The following is a 17,269-nucleotide window of genomic DNA, read 5'->3' on the forward strand; positions in this document are numbered from 1 at the left end:
CCCAGGGCTGCATTTGTCCACGTCCCACCCGCTGCCCTGAGGTGTGAGCTGGGAAGCAAGCACTTCAGGTGGGAGTTGTGAAGCCAGTTCTCACACCCAGCACACCCAGCGCTTACTGGCATCAGCCTGACTGAGTGTGAAAGCAGCGCATGCGCAGCCCCTCAGCCAGGTGGGAGGGACCCCACTGAGAAGGCGCAGCCCGCCCGCCTGGGTTCCAGAAGTCATCCCGGTTCTCCGTGGGCATAAAATTCTGCCGAAACGCATGTGCTGTTGAGTTCCAAGTCAACTCACTGAAAACCTCATGAAGATTCCTTCTGTTGGCAACAGGGCCTGAAATCAGGGCCCTTTTACGGACCTTCCTGGGCACCGTCTCTGTGCCCCAAACTGTGGAAGAGTTTAGCCCGAAAATGAGCTTCGATTCTGGGGCGACTGTCACACGCACCCAGAAGACCCTAAGATGAGGGCCAGGCGCCGCAACTTGTTTCGTGCTGAGCCTCAGACTCTCACTGGGAGAGTGGGTTTACTGTCGAAACCAGCACACATCAAGCGGCCAGCCCGTGAAGACAGCCTTACGGAGAACCGGAGTCACGGCCGTGTGAGGGCACGTTCCGAAGCCCGGCTCTCACCCTCCGGCAGAGGCGGTGCAGCTGCCCTGTCAGCAGGGCGACAGCCAGCCTGCTGGTCCCCTGGAAGCACGGCGACGACGGGGGTCTGATGGGGGGACGGTGGAGAAGTAAGTGTGAGCACTGCAGCCGTGAGGCGGGCAGGCTGGGGGTGACGAGGGTGGTGGCGAGGGGTGAGGGAGCAGCGCAGCAACGTCTGGGGCCGGGCAGGCCAGCAGGCCAAGAGAAAACTGCGCGTGGCTTCCAAAACAGACACCTGTGCTTGTGATTAGCAGTTTCTAGAATGTTCGGAAAGCTGTGGGCTGTCAGACGTGCCGCTTCAGCTCTGCAGCTTTGAGGTGACACACAGTTCGCCCGGCTGCGCTTGAGGAGCTCGGTTCCCATCTCACCCTAATGCGCTCAGTAGCAAGTAAACTCCTGGCACGACACGTGCCCACTGCCAGGCACTTCCCACGGAGTGGGACTGCAAGGGACCCGCCCGGGGCAGCCTGCGGTCATGCAGCTGGACTATCAGCACCTGACAGGCCCCTCCTCCTACCCCAGGGGCAGACCATGGGGGGCGGCACAGTGCCGGACAGGAGGATCACACGAGGACAGAAGGGACGCACACACTTTATTTGGCTCCCCTGGCCGCCCTCCCACCCGTCCTGCAGAGGCAGGCTTCTGAGGGCCCCGGAGAAGGTGGCGCAGACGACCCCCTCCTCCCATAAGCCCACACCCCGATGCCGTGTGCCAGAGTGCTGCCCTGAGCTTCAGTGGCGTGGGGCTGCCCCCGGGACCCCCGGCGTGGCCCCTGGGGCTTCCATGGGTGTTTGAGTCGAGAACCACAGATCTGTCCTGTCACCGAAGTCATGGGACCTGTCACTTCTCTCGCCGAGTCCTCCTGCCTTTCAAAACGTAGCCACCGGCCACCATACAAATCTAGGAAGCCCCCTTCCATCCCGTGTGTCCTGACTCCTCTGAAGCCAGAACCCGCCTTGTAGAGAAAGGGCAAGGGGCTGTGCAACATGGGTCACACTGAAGGGTCCTCAGGCAGAAAGGGGACTGACAAGAGTCCACGCCTTGTTTTGGGAAAGCTGCCGGTCAGCACAGGCCCTTAGCAGCCCCGCCCGGAGTCGGGGGTGGATGATAGCTGCAGCCCAGTGTCAGGTCAGTGCCAAAACACGGCCAGGAGTGCCGCTGTGTGTGTGCCCTGCACGGGCCCGGCGCTCGGTGGGCTCACTGGTCTCGGAGATGAAACGGCCAGACTCGTGCCCCGGCGGCAGCCCCGCCCGCTGAGACTCAGGAGGGCATGTGCACACCAACCTGGTCTCACCGCAGAGGCTGCTCGGGCTCTGTGTGCGCTTGTCCAGGGCTGAGCTGCAGTGCTGGAGGCCGTCGTGTGGGCAACGGCTGGCACGTCCCGTTCTGAGGGGGGAGCCGAGCTATGCTGGGCAACATCAGAGGTGTGCGTTCACGTGGAGGAGCAGCATCCTGGTTCGCACCATTCGCGGGCTCTGTGCTCAGTGCTCCTCCGAGGGGCGCGCACACACCCCCCTTGCTGTCTAGCTGAAGAGCCGGAAGGCCCTGGGCAGGCGCCCGTCCCTGCTGCACAGCGCCGCCTGGATGTGCTCATAGGACGGCAGGTTGCTCAGGTCGCCCAGCGCAGCCACTGCCGGCTTTCCACGCAGCATCTTGGAGGCGACCCGCTTGATGTCCTCGGGCTTCACATTGCCTGGTGCAGGGAACAGAGCACAGGGAAGGCCTGACGCCACGCCCGCTCCACCTCTCCAGGTTGTCAATGGACAGAGGGGACCCCAGGGGGCCTGGCCAGCACCTCGGGGAGGAGGGTCCAGGTGTAGTCGCGTGTATCTGCGCAGTGACTCAGGGCAGTGATGTTCGGCTCGGGGGTGGGGACGTGGCCATGGTCTGAAACCACTGCCAGAGGCGGGGGACACCCGTGCCAACAGGAGCTGAGTGGAGGAGGAAGAGCTCCCCCTCCGCTGGGAGCCCACACGGTGGGTAAGCAGAGGCCGAAATGCCGTGCTCTGGGTGGCAGGGCCACTAAGGGAGCGGGAAGGAGAGCTGCGGGCCACACCTCTGCCGTGCGCAGGGAAGCAGGGAACCCACCCCCTGGCAACACACCCAGCAGAGCTGGTTTTGGTATGGAAGACCAGGCCAAAAGATTGGGTCCTGTTGTGCTCGGGGAACTGAGGGGGTTCCCCGAGGGGGGAACACTAAGAAGCTGTGCCAGTTTCACACCAGGTGACTCGTGTCACAACAGAGACAACGCCAACCCTCCGGTTCACAGACCCTCTGAGAATCTGTTGAAACTAACACGAACCTGTCACCCAAAGACTCCTGAGCAGACCAAACTCGGCATGTAACTGGAGGGAGCTCAAAGCCCTCTTTAAAGCCTTTCGTGGGACGCCACGAAACCAGGGACCAAGACACCTGCCATAGAGCCACAGAAGCCACCCAGCTGGAGCTGCTATGTGGCATCGGGCGGGGTACTCACGGATGAGCGCACACAGCTCGTGGGGCAGCTTCCGGGACCCGGTCGCCAGCACCTGCCTCCCCACATCCTCAAAGATCACAGGCCTGGACTCCAGGTTCATCATGAGCATGGACATCAGCTGCGTCTTGGCTCGCTCCAGCTCCACCTGAGGGCCAAAGCCAGTCCCGTGGTCCAGCTGCCGCTGTCTGCCGGGCACTCTCAGCCGGCGGAGTGGCTTACGGAAATGTGCCCTGGCCATAGGTCTGCACTCACCCCGGGCTGAGTGCAGGGCAGAAGGCTCCCCAGTGGCTGCAGGCCCAAGTCCTAAGCACAGCCCACCTTGCTTCCCAGCTGCCTGTTTCTGGGTCAAGGTTGGAATTATGCTCTCTAAGACCTGTACCAGATTTGAAATGAGGAAGAAACAATGCTTCCCCTGAGCTCAAGTTCATGGTTTGAAAAGTCTGTGTGCACGTGTGCGTACGTAAAATACGCTCTTTGTACCAGCCCTGGCCCAGGAAGCAACAAGGTTTCTGAACTGTAGGGTCTCAGAACTGAGCTACATCCAAGGACATAAAAAGTCAGGGGAACTCCAAGTGCTGCTCGTCCTTCTGAAGCGGCTCCCACTGCCACGGCCCCACAGGGCGGCTGAGAAGGACGCAGACTCCCTGTAAAGCTGGAAAAGACACGAGGCAGCCGTAGAGTGTGTGGGGTCAGCCAGGGGAGAGCAGACCAGGTGCCAGGTGAGGGCTGAGGAAGGCTCCCCGCAGGGGCCACACCGTTCTGGCTGGGACACTGGCATTGGGGGCCAGGGGACAGCATCCGCACCCCACTGCACTCACCGTGTCCACGGCACCCCCCATTAGGATGAACTCCTTCGTGATTATCTCCACCATCTCTCGTACCTGCGGAGGCAGGAGGGGAGCGAGAGCTGCTCAGGCCGCTCAGCGGAAACGCCCTGCTCCTCGGGAGCAGTTTCGTCTCTGCGAGGCGGGGCAACAGGCTGGTCTCACCTGCCGGGGGTCGGCGCTGGCGTGGATGCACAGGAGGCCCGTGTCCTCGTAGCTGTGGTGGTAGGAGGTTGCATTGTACATCCAGTGGTGCCTATGGGGACGGGGGGACACCCCAGGAGGTGGCGTCATGGTCCAACGCCCCCTCAGCTAGGCCCGTGGCCCTGGGGGTAGCAGGCACACACCTGTTGAGCACGTTGAGGTAGAGCCTGGTGAACATGCCCTTGCCGGGCCCACCGGCCGAGAAGGAGCCACCGCCGCCCATCATCATGTTCAGCACGGCGAAGGGGATGAAGTCTGCCTCCTGCAGAAGGAAGGGCAGAGCTCAGCTGCAAGGACATGCCCAGCCCGGGGCCCGCGGGAGACCCAGTGGAGACTCACCAGGAAGGAGCAGCTCTCCAGCCCTACCATGACGTGTGTGAGCTCGGGGAACGGCGTCGGGCCCAGGCTGACGTTGGACATGTCCCTTTCCAGCTGCAGCCGGGAAGAGTGCGGTGAACAAGACCACACCGCCATCTCTGGCCAGCCACCCCCCCACCCACCCCAGAGCACAACCCCGCCCCCGCAAGCCCCCGGCTTCAGAGAGGACACATGCTGGGCCCAGATCGGGGTGTGTTCAAGGCAGAGCCGTGAATGCCCAGCTTGTTCCAGCCCTTCAAAGCGATTACAAGAGTGCAACAGACATATCCGGACAGTGTGTCTGTGACCCGAGGCCACAGGCCTCCTGTCCACTTTACCTTGACGACACCCCCGGTGTACTGGGCCACCGACCGGTCCACATCCACAGCTGCCTCGCTGCCCCAGGCCGGCCGGGTGCCCAGGAGGTACTTGCGGGCGCATTCCACCAGGTGGTCATGCTCCATGCCCACGCCTGCCAGCACCATGCGGTCGGGGGTGTAGTAGTTCCTCAGGTAGGAGTGCAGCACCGCCCGGTCGACCTTGGCTATGTTCTCCACAGGGCAGAAGCGGTGCAGGCCGACCGTGTTCTCACTGTACGCAGCCTGGCGGCAACAGCGAGAGGCTCAGGCGACAAAGAGAACACACCCGCTCCCCTCCCATGAGTGGGGCCCCTGGCCCCGCCGTCCTTGGGATGCCCGCCAGCGGCCCCGCAGCACCGCTGTCAGGCAGTGACGCCGTGTGTGCTAACTCAGAGGGAGCCTGCCCCTCCAGAGCGGAGATGGGTCCAGCTGGAAAACAGAAGGCTCGCTCTGGAGAGGGTGTGGGAAAGGCATTGCTGCTGGAAGAACTGCCAAGTTCAAAGCTTCCTGGACAGCGGCTCAGAAATGGAGAATGTCCTGCCAACACCTGTGCCTGCGAGGGCATCAGGCAGGCCAACAACCCCTCCCACACGCCCTGCCCTAGGGCCACCGGGGCAGGTAGCGGCAGCCCCGGGCTTTCACCTCGTGAATCATCTCAGTGAGAAGGGGCTCTGGGTCAGGCCGCATGTTGAGGTCCTCCAGTTCAAACTGAATAGCCATCCGAGCCATCTCAATTTCTTCCTCTGCAAAGCACACAGAGACCAGGCTCACACCCGCAGAGGCGGCCACGCGTCCTCGGGGTGGGTGTTGGCAGTCTCCTCTGCCTTCGTCTGGGGCTGGCCAGGGGACATGTGTGAGGGGGACTGCCCCACAGGCAGCCACCTGGCCCTGCTCTGAGCCTGGACTTCCTCCCTGAGAGGCACGGACCCCGGACCTACTCCAGTGTTGTGTGACGATGACAAGGGGTGTGACATGCTCAGAGAACAGAGGTGCAGCCCAGTGTCAGCTCACTGTGACAAGTGCCAGAGCGCCCTGGACACAGGACGGCAGCCCAGCAGGCCAGGCCGTGCGCAAGGGAATGCAGACTGGCAGCGGCGCGACCTGCCCTTCCTGGCAAGGGGCTCAGCGTCCAGCCACTTGGGAGGCCGGGGAAGGGACTGGACAAGGGTGGATGAGGTGGGTGTTTAAAGACAGTCAAGTTGCCACTCTGAAGTGAAAGAACCAAGCCCACTGACCTGTCCAAGGATGCAGGGAGGGGTCAGAGTACTAGGCACCAGGGCGTTCCCACACATCATCATGCCCAACGAAACTGCACCAACTCACAGGCAGGTGGGCCCAGGTCCCCAACAGCCCAGGGCCCTTCCCCACAGCGGTGCTCCCACACACTGCCCAGTGTCCCAGTGTCCCGCTGTCCAGGCGGCCTGGACACACACCTGTGAGCCTTGGGTGCAGGACCACATCAGCCAGCAAACCAACCACCGTGTCCAGGCCTCTAGAATCGGCAGACACAGCGTACATGGTGGTGTCTCTGGGAAAACCAACAACGCAGGCACTGAGGTCACGACGAGGACACGCCAACAGAGCACTTTCTACCATTCGGCGTCGCCCGTAAACACACGTTCAGTGCTCTTCCCCGTTCCCGTCTTCTGGGGTCAACTCCTAGCAGGCGGGACCCCAGGTGCACGTAGGCTGCGTGCCGAATGAGACCCTGTCCGGCCCGAGTGTACGAGAGGCAGCTGAGGGGGTCTGTCAGGCACAGGCTCTGCCACAGTGAACCACTTCACCCCACAATGTGTGTGTCCTGCGTGGAGGACCGGTCGCTGTGGGACTGGGCTTGGCCCTCGACGGCTAGGGGACAACCACCGGTGGCGGTGGCAGCTCTCTGCACGAGGCACTGTGGTCAGTGGGCGGGCTAGGTCAGCCAGGGAAGGCACAGGCACGCCCACCAGAGCCCAGACGGGGCAGTCACAGGGGAGGTCATGCAGAGCAGGCCTAGCCACGCAGACAAGAGTAAGCCTGCAAGGTAGGACATGGCCGCCGGTGTCTTTGCAGGGGATGGGCCACCCTCAGCAAGGCTGCAGGACCGCGTGGGAGAGCAGCAGGAATAAAGGCCTGAGCTGAGGGCGCATGGGGCTGTCAGACCAGGCTACTGGCCTGCCTGACCCAGAACGCGGGGGACCAGTGAGTCTGAACTTCACCGACAGGCAGCTGGAGCTGCAGGGCTCTGAGGAGACTCTTCCGGATGTGGGATGTGCTGCCCCCAAGCGCGCTCTGGTCCCCGGTCTCTGACCCGTCTGCTGTGCGTGACCCTTCAGCATCCAGGGTCACAGCACCAGCCACCGAGAAAGTGCTGCTGGGCCTCTGCACCCGCCGTTCCCAGGCTCTGAACCTCCCGCCTGTGTTCCGTTTGGCAAAGCCCTCCGAGAACCAGCCCCAAAGTCAAGTTTCCTGCCACTCCTTGCCCAAGTCCACACCAAGTCCGCCACCTGTCCCCCATGCTTCCACCACCCTCGGTTCCCGGCTCGTGTGTCCTCCACCTGTGCTGCAGCCTTCTGCCTGGCCTGTGAGCGTCATGGGGACAGAGGCTACTCTGCGTCCCCACAGCCCAGCCACGGCCCGACTCAATCATCAGGGCGGCGTCCCTGTGGGGACCACATGGCCCTCGGTGTGCTCCTCTCTGCGCGTCTTGCCCACCCAGGGTGCTCTCCTCCCACCGACCTCCATGGCCTCTCTGGCGAGGGGCCCGGCGGGACTCTGACCAAGACTGCGAACAGCCCCACTTGGGAGCAAAGCAGGCTCCCCCGGGAGAGTCAGTGTACCTTGACGTCTGACAGTCACAGATGCCCCCGTGCTTTTCCAAGGTAAGCAGGATGCCATCTCTGCTGTCAAAACGATCGGTGGACTAGTAAAAACAAGTAAGAAAACGTGCTTAGGCTTTAGCAATCCAGAACGACCCCTAAAACACAGTTTTATAGAAAAAAATTTACTTTTGCTTTCAAAACACTTGAAATCAAATAAACTTTTATTACCATTGACTTAACAACAGAATCATTTATTAAAATAACCACTCTAAAAAAGCAAGGCTATGTAGCCCTGGCTGGTGTGGCTCAGTGGATTGAGTGCCTGCCTGTGAATCAAAGGTCTCCGGTTCGATTCCCAGTCAGGGCACATGCCTGGGTTGGAGGCCACGTCCCCAGTAAGAGGCGCGGGAGAAGCAACCACACGTTGATGTTTCTCTTTCTCTTTCTCCTCCCTTCCCCTCTCTAAAAATAAGTAAAATCTTAAAAAAAAAAAAAAAAAAAAAAAGCAAGGCTATATAGATTCTTTCCAACAATATTCTCAAAACTCAGAAGCTGAGCACTGACCGAAAATGCCAACTTTTCCAAAAAGTGAGCGATCCCACTAAGGTATTTTGCTTCGTATCTTGATCCTGAATTAATAAGAACTGGCAATAGAAAAAAATTGACAGGTTAAGTTCAAAAGAGAAAATTTACTCAAAAGAAGCCTTTTAAGTTGCAACTGTGCAAGTGACCGAACAGGGAAACTCAGCCACAGGAGGGGGAGAGGCCTGCCCACCGCCGTGGTCCCGGGCGTGTGTCAGCCGACACTGACAGCCGCACGCGGTGCATCTGTGATGGAAACTTTCAGTGGGGACCTCAGCCCGCCCCACGGCTGCCTGGCACCCGCTGGCCACCCCGGGTTCCACCTCCACACCACGCTTTTCCACCCAGGATACAAGTCGCAAATGGTGCACCCGCCACACCACCGGCAAACAGCACTTACTTCCTACTGTACAAAATTGTCCAAACTTATTTTGGGATGCCACACGAAGCCCATTGTCCAGCGTGGTAACTCTGGTCTCAAACTTTTCCTGTCCATCCACCGTGGCGAAAATGGGCTGTGGCACTCCGGGCAAGGGAGCGGAGAGGGGGACGCTGGGGTAGGCGCCGCCACTGCTGAACCGTCTGCTCGCAAGGCCCCCAAACCTGAAACGAAAGTCAGCCCGGTTACAACTGGGGCCAGAAACCAGGACGGTTGGTCGTGTTCTGTCCGCACTGAAAGGGTCTGTTCTGCAAGCCTGGGGACTCAGAGGAGTGGGCAGGGGCACCGGGCGGACGCTGGTAACACAGGGACCCGCAGCAAGTTGGTGCCTTGGGTCTGCCCTGCCCCTCTCTGGAAAGGCCTGGGTTAACAGCAGCTGCCTCCGCGGGGGGCGTGCAGGTGGCTGCAGCCCCCACACGCAGAGCACTCGGCGCAGGCCTGAAGGACCTGCAGGGTCTGACCCTCCACTTCGCCCGCAAACTTGCCTCCTAGCCCCTTCTCCGCCTCCCCGCGAGGTCTCCGTCACGCTGGCGGGCTGGTCCAGGGGATGATCATCCCCGAATCTTCCCTTGTCCCCGTCCCCAGCCACCTGCTCTCGCCTGCACTTTGCACGTGGCTACCGCCCAACGCTCCTCCTAAAGTTGGTCTCTACCGCACTCCCACGACCGCAGTTTAGCGCAGACTCTGTGGACCCACCGCCCGGGGAAGCAGCTTCCCGCCGCAGCGCTTAGACACAGTGACAGGGCGACACCAGTCTGCTGCCCAAACGAACGCGCCAGAGTGGAAAAAGTCAGCCCTGGCCCCTCGGGCGGGCGGCGAGGCGGGAAAAGCCAGCTGTCCACAGGCGGGGGGCAGGGCACGGCCGCGGCGTGGACCGAACCCCGGCTCCGCGGTCCCGGTAGCCGAGGCCTCGCCGGTTCCGCCTCGTAGGGGACGAGCGCGCGCAGAAAGGGGCCGGCGGAGACGACACGTGACGTAAGCCCAGTCTCGTCGGCCCGGGAGTGGAGGGCTGGAGCGGACCCAGCAGTCGGGGAGCGAATCGGCGGATGGGGCTCCGGGCCCGGGCCTGGGGTGCCGGGCGGGGAAGCGCCTCCGGGGCGAGAGTGAGTCCGAGCCCGCCCATCCGGAGCCGCGTCTGGGAGTCGGGGAACCAGAGGCCGAACGTCCCGAGAGTCGTCGGCCGCCCCAGCCCGACCTCGGCTCACCTCAGCCGTGGGCGGCCCCTGGCGCGTGAGCCTCGCAGAAGCCGCGTCGCGGCCAGCACCATCGCCGCCATCTTGTGTCTCCGCCCACCGCTTCTGCCGTCACTTCCGGCACAGGCTTCTGTGCCCCGCCCCCCCCGGCGCCGGCCCTCGGCGTTTCGGCGCTCGTTTCCGGCGCTCGCAGCAGAAGCCGCGGCGAGAGGCTCGGAGCGGCGGCCGAGCGGCGGGCGACGGGGCGGGGGACTCGGGCCGCGGCCGGGGCGGAGCCGTGGCCATGGAGCCGCCGCTGCCGGGCTAGGAAGGGCCGGCGTCCCTGGCCCCGCGGCGATGGCGGGCTACGCGCGCCGCCCGGGCGTCACCCCGCTGTCCCGGGCCCGCAGCCTCGTCATTCCGGACGGTGAGCGGCCGGGAGGGCGGGTCGGGGTGGGGGGCGGGGAGTGCGGCCCAAGGCAGGCGCCCCAGGCTCCGGGCCCGCGCCCAGGTGGGCTCTGGGCGCCGGCCCCGCCGGTCGCGCGGAGGTGCAGGTGAGGCGGCGCCGCCGAGCGCTGCGCAGCGCGCAGTGAAGTCGTTCTCGTTGTTATTCCAGCTGCAGCGTTCTATGAGCGCCGGTCTTGTCTCCCCCAGCTAGACTGTGAGCGCCCCCATGGCAGGGACCCGGACTCCCACTTCTTCGGCATTCGGCCGACGTTTATGTGCTATGTGCCCAGTCCGGTGCTAGCTTCCGTGGGAGACACAGGTGAGAGACAAGCCTCAGGGACCCCGGGTCCCGGCACTACCTGTCGGTAGCTCTGCCGGTAGCTCCGCCGTAGCACTGACTCACCCCTTGACCCAGCGGTGACCACTGAGCGCCACTGCGTGCCGGGCACTGGGAACACAAAAGGTGGAGACCATCCTGCCGCTCGGAGCTCACAGTCTTGTCTTGGGGAGACCCTTCCTCCCCGACAGACAGTTCCTTCGTAGGGTGGCAAGTGCCCGAATAAAAGTGTATTTCCGGGTGCTGGAGGGAGGGCAGGAGAGCCTTCATCCAGAGGCACTACTGGAAACGGCTGCAGCTGGACCGGGCTGGTGCCAGTTCATCCTCCTCTCCAAGGGGCGGTCCCACCCGCCCACCAGGCTGTGCAGGGCATGTTCAGGTGGCCACGTAGGGGCCAAGAGTTGATGGCAACCCATGGGGGCAGTCAGGAGGTGCCCCAGACGGAGGACACACACAGGCCTGCTGAGCATCGGAACCTGCTGGAGCTTTTTCCCAATCACAGGGGCCAGGGCTCCTGGAAGGCAGACTGTCTCCAGGGCACAAGCCGGGGGGTCACGTTTGAAAGGCCCCCCAGGCTGTTAGAAGCCCTGGAGTGGAGACTCCGCATCAGGGAAAGCTGTGGTCACTGAGGCTCCCCAGGACCATAGGGATGATGCTTTTTCTTTGCAGATTTTGTCTACGGAAAAGGGAAGGGTACTAAACAGGGTCCATCCGGATCCCAGGAGACACCTTTTGGAGGTAGAGTGCTTCAGTAATGCCTTCTCTGTGTTGGTCCACCTCGCAGTGCCAGGCCGGCACTGTCTCCTGACAGTCTAGGCCTCCGTAACTGTACCTGACAGACCAGGTGGGGATGGAGTTCACCGTCTCAATCTTGACCCCAGGGTAGAAGAGAAGAGGGTGTGACCTGAGACAGGAGGGAGGGCAGGAAGGTGGGAAGTCACTCCTGGGGGTCCGAGAGACAGCAAGGGCTAGAATCCTAGGAGCCAACTCACACAAGGCTGACTCCCAGGTTCAGACAATTCGTGGACTGAAAGGGCTGCAGTGTGGCTGGTTAGGTAGTGGGAGAGGGGGAGGGAAGTAGGGAAGGGACAAAGGGAAGCAGGTGGGTGAGTCTGTGAGGATGGAGGCAGGGTCTACAGAGCTGGGACCAAGCCACAGGAATGCAGGAGCATCCCCCCACCCAGGTGGCCTCTGTGCCCAGGCCAGTAGCATCAGAACCCCTGGGGGCGGGGGGTGGTGTTGCGGAGAGAAAGGGAGGATGGGGAAGTAGATTGTTCTATGGGCCCGCTTTCCCACTTTCTGGTGTCACTGAGTTCTGGTGCAATGTTGAGGGTGGCATTCCCAATTTAGCTAGGGTCGTGTCCTGGAAAGAGAAACGAAAAGGGGAGTCCCCCTCTGATGACCTTCAGGAGACTTTATGTGTGTGACGGTCATTGTTTCAGATGATAAACTTGGAGATCTCGAAGAGGCAAATCCTTTCTCCTTTAAAGAGTTTCTGAAAACCAAAAACCTCAGCCTGTCAAAAGAGGACACAGCCAACAGCAGACTTTACTCAAAGGTAAGTCTCAGGAGTCATTTGCCGTGACTTTACACAAACCCGCAGAGCACGACTCTCCCGATCCGTGGCGTCCCTTGGGGGAGGTTGGGCAGAGGGTGTGGGGGAAGCGAGGCAGCTGCTGATGTTGGCGGGGAAGTTGTGTGTGTCCTTCCTGGCTCGCACCTTCCCTGGTGGACAGATGGAGCCTCTGTTCCAATGCGGACCGTCCCAAAGAGAGGCCTGTGATGGTGTCTGGGTCTGAGCCTTGTCCCCTGTCCCCCGTGTCCTTCAGGAAGCCAAGAGGCACTCACTGGGACTCGACGGTAGCTCCCCAACCTCCCAGCCCGTGGGCTTCGGCCTGGAATACCAGCAGCCGTTTTTCGAAGACCCGACGGGGGCTGGTGACCTCCTGGATGATGATGAGGATGAGGCCGGGTGGACCGGGGCCTACCTGCCGTCCGCTGTGGAGCAGACCCTCTCCTCGCGGGACGCAGCCAGCGCATCACCCTGCAGCACGTACATCTCCTTCTTCTCCAGCCCCTCGGAGCTGGCGGGGCCCGAGTCCCTGCCCCCGTGGACGCTGAGCGACTCCGACTGTCGTGTCTCTCCTGCGGGGAGCCCCAGTGCAGACTTTGCAGCCCACGGAGAGTCTCTGGGGGACAGGCACCTTCGGACACTGCAGATCAGCTACGAAGCAGTAAGTGAGGGGCTGCACACTGGCGCCTGGTGAAGGGCCCATGTCTGAGCAGCATTCCCAGAGGACACCTGGGACCTCCTGGTGTCCTCGATGCCTGGGTTTTGGCTCCAGGACAAGACAGTGTCTGGTGAGCAGCCTGATCCTACATTGCCGTGCGGCGTGCTCGCCAGGGCTGACCAGCAAACAGAGCCCACTGAAGTGTACAGTGCGGTGTGACCCGTGCAGGATTGGACTGTAACAAAGCAGAGACCCTCCGAGGGCTGCCCCACAGCCACGGGTCCACCCCCGCTGTCATTGGCTTGGGCGTCTGACCACGTGTTTTAAGTAATTTTTTTCAAATACTACAGTGGTCTAAGAGAAGAGTTACAGAATGTAATTGGAGTCTGTGACCATAGGTCTTGAGTAGTTGCCGCTACTCACTGCATCTCTGCAGGAGGAGGGGGTTGTCTCTAGAGTGTTTCTGTTCACCGAGAGGTCCCAGGGTCAGGTTGCAGAAGAGCAGCCCCCTCTGAGTGAGACACACCGAGTCTCTAACAAGGGTTTCCTCTCCCTGCAGCTGAAGGATGAGAACTCCAAGCTGAGAAGAAAGCTGACCGAGGTGCAGAGCTTCTCCGAGACGCAAACCGAGATGTAAGCCTTGGGTTCGAGCTGCGGGTGGGAACTCGGGCACTCACGGCCGTGCGCAGGTGGGAACATGCCCGTCAGCCTGAGCCAAGTCTGCGTTCTCGTCTGTGTCGGTCCTCTGCATCAGACCCCTTTCTTGTGTCAAAGCGGGCCCTTTCTTTAAGTTTTATTTCGATTCTAGAGGGAAAGAGGAAGAGAGAGAAACACTGATCTGTCGTTCCCCTCGTTGGTGCCCTCGTTGGTTCAATCTTGCACGTTCCCTGATGGGGATGGGGGGGGATGGAGCGTACAGCCTTGGCGCGTTGGGACAGCGCTCCAACCTCTGAGCGGCCGGGCCGGCCTGGGCCCAGTGCGTTTGAGATGTGCCCAGAGTCCACCGCACTGAGGACGGAGTGGTGGGCGGGCAAACACCCCTCGGGGCCTGTGGTTGGTGCTGACCCAGACCCTGCGGGGGTGGCCGCCTCGCAATTGCCTCCCTGATGCGGCTTGTTCCGGAACAGTGGGCACTCGGGGTCTTCATGGAGTCGACCCGATCGGGGTGCCTGTTAGCAGTGCCCCCAGAATCAGGCGCATGAGCTATGAGTGACGTGGGCGTGTTCTTCAACAAGGGTGAGGACGCTTGAGCGGAAACTGGAAGCAAAAATGATCAAGGAAGAGAGCGACTACCACGACCTGGAGTCCGTGGTCCAGCAGGTGGAGCAGAACCTGGAGCTGATGACTGTGTGTACTGGCGTGTCGCCCCCTGGGGTCGAGGGGTGGGGGTGTTGGGAAGCATTGGGTGTGTCACTGAGGTGGACCTGTGCTCCACCCCAGGAGGTCCCAGAAGCCATCAGTGAGCAGGGGCCCTCACAGTGGCCGTGGGACGGTAGGTGGGCCGGCCTGCTGCGGAGCGGGCTGGGGGCCACGGGGTGAGGGCCCGGTTCACAGGACCACATCAGTGGCTCTCTGACACGTGCTGCTGTTTTTGGTGACAGAAACGGGCAGTAAAGGCAGAAAGCCACGTCATGAAACTGAAACAGGAAATAAGCTTGCTCCAGGTAACGAGAAGGTCTCGAGTGTCGTGTGCTCGGGGGAAGGTCCCCGGGGTTGTGGCCTTGCTGGCCGTCTGGATGGTGTGTACTTGTGCACAGATCTCGTTCCCGAGCTTAGGGCCCAGGACAGGCCAAAGCAAAGGGGGGGCCTGGGGAGCCCCCGTTAGGAAGCAGCCCTGCTGTCAGGGCTGGGCCCCTCCTTTTGAGGTGCCACGTTGGCTTTAGGGGGTGCTCCCTATTGGCCAAAGACGTCCTTAATAGCTGCTCACCCCACCTCAGGCGCAGGTCTCCAACTTCAAGCGTGAGAACGAGGCCCTGCGCTCCGGCCAGGGTGCCAGCCTGACGGTGGTGAAGCAGAACACGGATGTGGCCTTGCAGAACCTGCGTGTGGTCATGAACAGCGCGCATGCCTCCATAAAGTGAGCGATGGTCGCAGGGCCGGGGCGGGCGGGGCTCTCTGAACACCGCGTTTCAGAGGGTGAGCACACTGCCTGCTGCCCCTGGTGGCGGGGCCCAGGCCGGGGGTGCACCAAGGGTTCTGTGAGCCCTGACGTCTGCGCACGGGGCCAGCAGGCTCTGACCTTCCATGTGGTGATGCTTACCTGGGTGGCGTGGGCCTCAAGACGCATCCCAGCTCCCCCACCTTCCCCTTGAATTGGCTCCTCAGAGGCCCCGAGCAGGGAGAGCCCCTGGGAGATGGCGGTGGTGTCTTAGGCCCCTCGTCTGTCTCCCCCTTGTTTGGGCGCTGCAGGGCAGCAGTGGCCACAGTGTGGGCTCTCGAGGGCATGAGGCGCCCCTGCTGCTAAAGGCAAGGCAAGGGCCACTGCAGGGTGGAGCTGGGACCTCGAGTGCCTGGGCTGCCTTTGCTTGGCCCCTCTTACTCTCTCAGAAAATGTGGAAGCGGTCCGTGATTCCTATGTTCTCATTTTAGGCAGCTGGTTTCTGGAGCTGAAACGCTGAACCTTGTTGCTGAAATCCTTAAATCTATAGACAGAATTTCTGAAATTGAGGAGGAGGCGCAGTCCTGAGAAGCTTCTAGCTACAGCTTTGTTTACATTCTGAAATCACTACTTACTGGATTTTAAAATGCCATTGTATCTTTAAATGTGCACTCTTCTCAGTAAAAACGCTTACCACGAGATACTAATTTCGTGACCTAGAACAGTGTTACTTGCCAGCCACCACGAGGAGCCACCTCAGCGGGGGTCGCACCTGCAGTTTCTGTGCAGCCCCTTCCTTGGTGCGCTCCCTGCTGCAGACTCCGGGACCCACTGGGAGATGTTCTTATAAACGCTGCTGCTTTTCTAAAGTTACTGAGCACGGAAATAACGCTTCTGTGATGCGGATCTTCCATCCATATTCCAGAACGTTCATTGTAAGATAAATTTGCTTGATCCTCGTTGAGTTCACAAGTGAAGAAAAACACTAAATGAGCCAAAATTCAAATAATTGTCTTGGACAGGGACTCGTGCCTTTTTGCCATCATGCGGTGCCCCTCTGGCTCAGCCCATAGCCGCAGCCTTCACAGGGGTGGGCTCCTGCAGGTAGCGGCCTGAGTGGGGCGCCCCACGTGGTGGACGCTGCTGCTCTCCCTCAGGGACCAAGCTCGGTACCGTTTCCACACTGTGAAGCTGTCAAGATGCACCTCTTTCGGGGCCTTTAGGTTTGAAAAAGTGGTTTTGACTGGAGGGTTTCGATACACATTCCACGTGGCCTTTGGTACAGTGAAGCCGGAGTCCGGGAGTCCAGAGGCCACGCAGAGCCTCCTTGGCCAGTCGGCACGGGGTCCCCGGGCTGCCTTTGCAGCTGCCGTCTGATGTCGGGGGCACAACGTGCCCTCTGCGCCTTCCTGGCTTCCTGTAGACGTTATTTTTTAAGACAAACTTACTTCCTGTGCAGATGGACAGCTTTCTTAATAAACTCTAAAACTCACACACTGTGTCCCTTTTTTTCTGACTTGGTCGTTAGGTTTGAGGGCCAGGCGGCTGTCCCCTGACACCAGGGCCCACGCCTTGTCCTTGTCGTGATCGGTGATATGTGCTGGTGCGTTCGGCGTCAGGCCCCTGTCCGTGGGGTCCGGGCAGCTCCAACCACAGCTGCGCGTGTGGACTCAGACCAGATTGCAGAATTAGGGTGTTCTTGGAGGCCCTGTGGTTGAATTTTCAAATGATGATTGAACTGCTAGACCTCTGATCTTAACCACAGGGAAGAGCCAGAAATCAGCCTTGAGCCCCAGGCCCACCTTGTGCTCTGGCCTGCTGGTGAAAAGCGGGTTCTGCTGACTTGGAACAGGGCAGCACAGTAGGAAGTGCTGGACTGAGGTTCCCTTCTGGGTGTCCCCACAACAGCTCTGAGGACCCTGGGAGGTGGGGCGGGGCTGCCCTGGGGGTGAGTGCCTCGGGCAGGGCTTACGGGTGGAGCACAGCACTGTTTGGGGTGGGTCACCAGGCTAGGCCGGAGCTGGGTGGCCACCCAGAGCACCCCTGCCCTTCGTGCCCTCCGAATGCTTCATGCAGCAGAGGGCAGGATGGACACAGGCTTTAAACTACACAGTTCCCTTTTTGTGTCATTTGAGGTGTTCCCCAGTAAAAGCCTTGAACGTAGCAAGTCACACTAACAAGTTGCTGATCTTCCACCTCTGCCTCTGGATCGCTGCCGGGAGGCAGGTCTGCAGCTGCAGGAGCTGCTTCACGGCTCTCCCCTGACGCTCGCTTTTGGCTGCCCCATGGGAGGCCCAC

At 61.1% G+C, this 17,269-nt stretch overlaps 2 protein-coding genes across 6 annotated transcripts; one reads left to right on the forward strand and one right to left on the reverse strand.

Moving 5' to 3' along the window:
* Positions 1–1,219: 1,219 nt before the first annotated feature.
* Positions 1,220–10,009, reverse strand: PMPCA (peptidase, mitochondrial processing subunit alpha). Of its 2 annotated transcripts, none has more exons than XM_024562210.3 (13): positions 9,892–10,009; positions 8,648–8,850; positions 8,230–8,309; positions 7,684–7,766; positions 6,298–6,392; positions 5,507–5,607; positions 4,844–5,107; positions 4,488–4,580; positions 4,292–4,410; positions 4,110–4,161; positions 3,939–4,001; positions 3,121–3,265; positions 1,220–2,337 (listed from the first exon to the last, which is right to left on the reverse strand). In XM_024562210.3, the coding sequence occupies exons 1-13, from the start codon at positions 9,960–9,962 to the stop codon at positions 2,168–2,170; spliced, it is 1,539 nt and encodes a 512-aa protein (XP_024417978.2). In that variant the 5' UTR covers positions 9,963–10,009; the 3' UTR covers positions 1,220–2,167. The 2 variants fall into 2 exon arrangements, with proteins under 2 accessions (XP_024417978.2, XP_024417976.2); XM_024562208.3 differs by having other exon boundaries at positions 4,110–4,200.
* Positions 10,010–10,070: 61 nt separating this feature from the next.
* ENTR1 (endosome associated trafficking regulator 1) lies at positions 10,071–16,465 on the forward strand. 4 transcript variants are annotated; one of them, XM_053919236.1, is made up of 10 exons: positions 10,071–10,285; positions 10,475–10,624; positions 11,312–11,380; positions 12,085–12,200; positions 12,472–12,876; positions 13,433–13,506; positions 14,109–14,220; positions 14,475–14,537; positions 14,811–14,950; positions 15,463–16,465. In XM_053919236.1, exons 1-10 carry the CDS (start codon positions 10,216–10,218, stop codon positions 15,557–15,559), a joined length of 1,296 nt encoding a protein of 431 aa, XP_053775211.1. In that variant the 5' UTR covers positions 10,071–10,215; the 3' UTR covers positions 15,560–16,465. The 4 variants fall into 4 exon arrangements, with proteins under 4 accessions (XP_053775211.1, XP_053775219.1, XP_053775224.1 ...); XM_053919250.1 differs by having other exon boundaries at positions 10,152–10,285; positions 10,513–10,624; XM_053919244.1 differs by lacking the exon at positions 14,475–14,537.
* Positions 16,466–17,269: the final 804 nt, after the last annotated feature.

Source organism: Desmodus rotundus, chromosome 1 (genome assembly GCF_022682495.2).
Source record: "Desmodus rotundus isolate HL8 chromosome 1, HLdesRot8A.1, whole genome shotgun sequence".
Classification (NCBI taxonomy): domain Eukaryota; kingdom Metazoa; phylum Chordata; class Mammalia; order Chiroptera; family Phyllostomidae; genus Desmodus; species Desmodus rotundus.

What these genes read in the sequence shown, in the direction of transcription:
- PMPCA (XM_024562208.3), bottom strand. Translation starts at nt 9,962, where the DNA reads ATGGCGGCGATGGTGCTGGCCGCGACGCGGCTTCTGCGAGGCTCACGC. An exon ending in ACAATTTTGTACAGTAGGAA is followed by an intron (nt 8,310 to 8,647) that starts GTAAGTGCTGTT and finishes TTCTATTGCCAG; the next exon opens with TTCTTATTAATTCAGGATCA. An exon ending in CCAGCGCCGACCCCCGGCAG is followed by an intron (nt 4,002 to 4,109) that starts GTGAGACCAGCC and finishes CTGCCTCCGCAG; the next exon opens with GTACGAGAGATGGTGGAGAT.
- ENTR1 (XM_053919236.1), top strand. Translation starts at nt 10,216, where the DNA reads ATGGCGGGCTACGCGCGCCGCCCGGGCGTCACCCCGCTGTCCCGGGCC. An exon ending in ACAGCAGACTTTACTCAAAG is followed by an intron (nt 12,201 to 12,471) that starts GTAAGTCTCAGG and finishes CGTGTCCTTCAG; the next exon opens with GAAGCCAAGAGGCACTCACT. An exon ending in TGCAGATCAGCTACGAAGCA is followed by an intron (nt 12,877 to 13,432) that starts GTAAGTGAGGGG and finishes CTCTCCCTGCAG; the next exon opens with CTGAAGGATGAGAACTCCAA.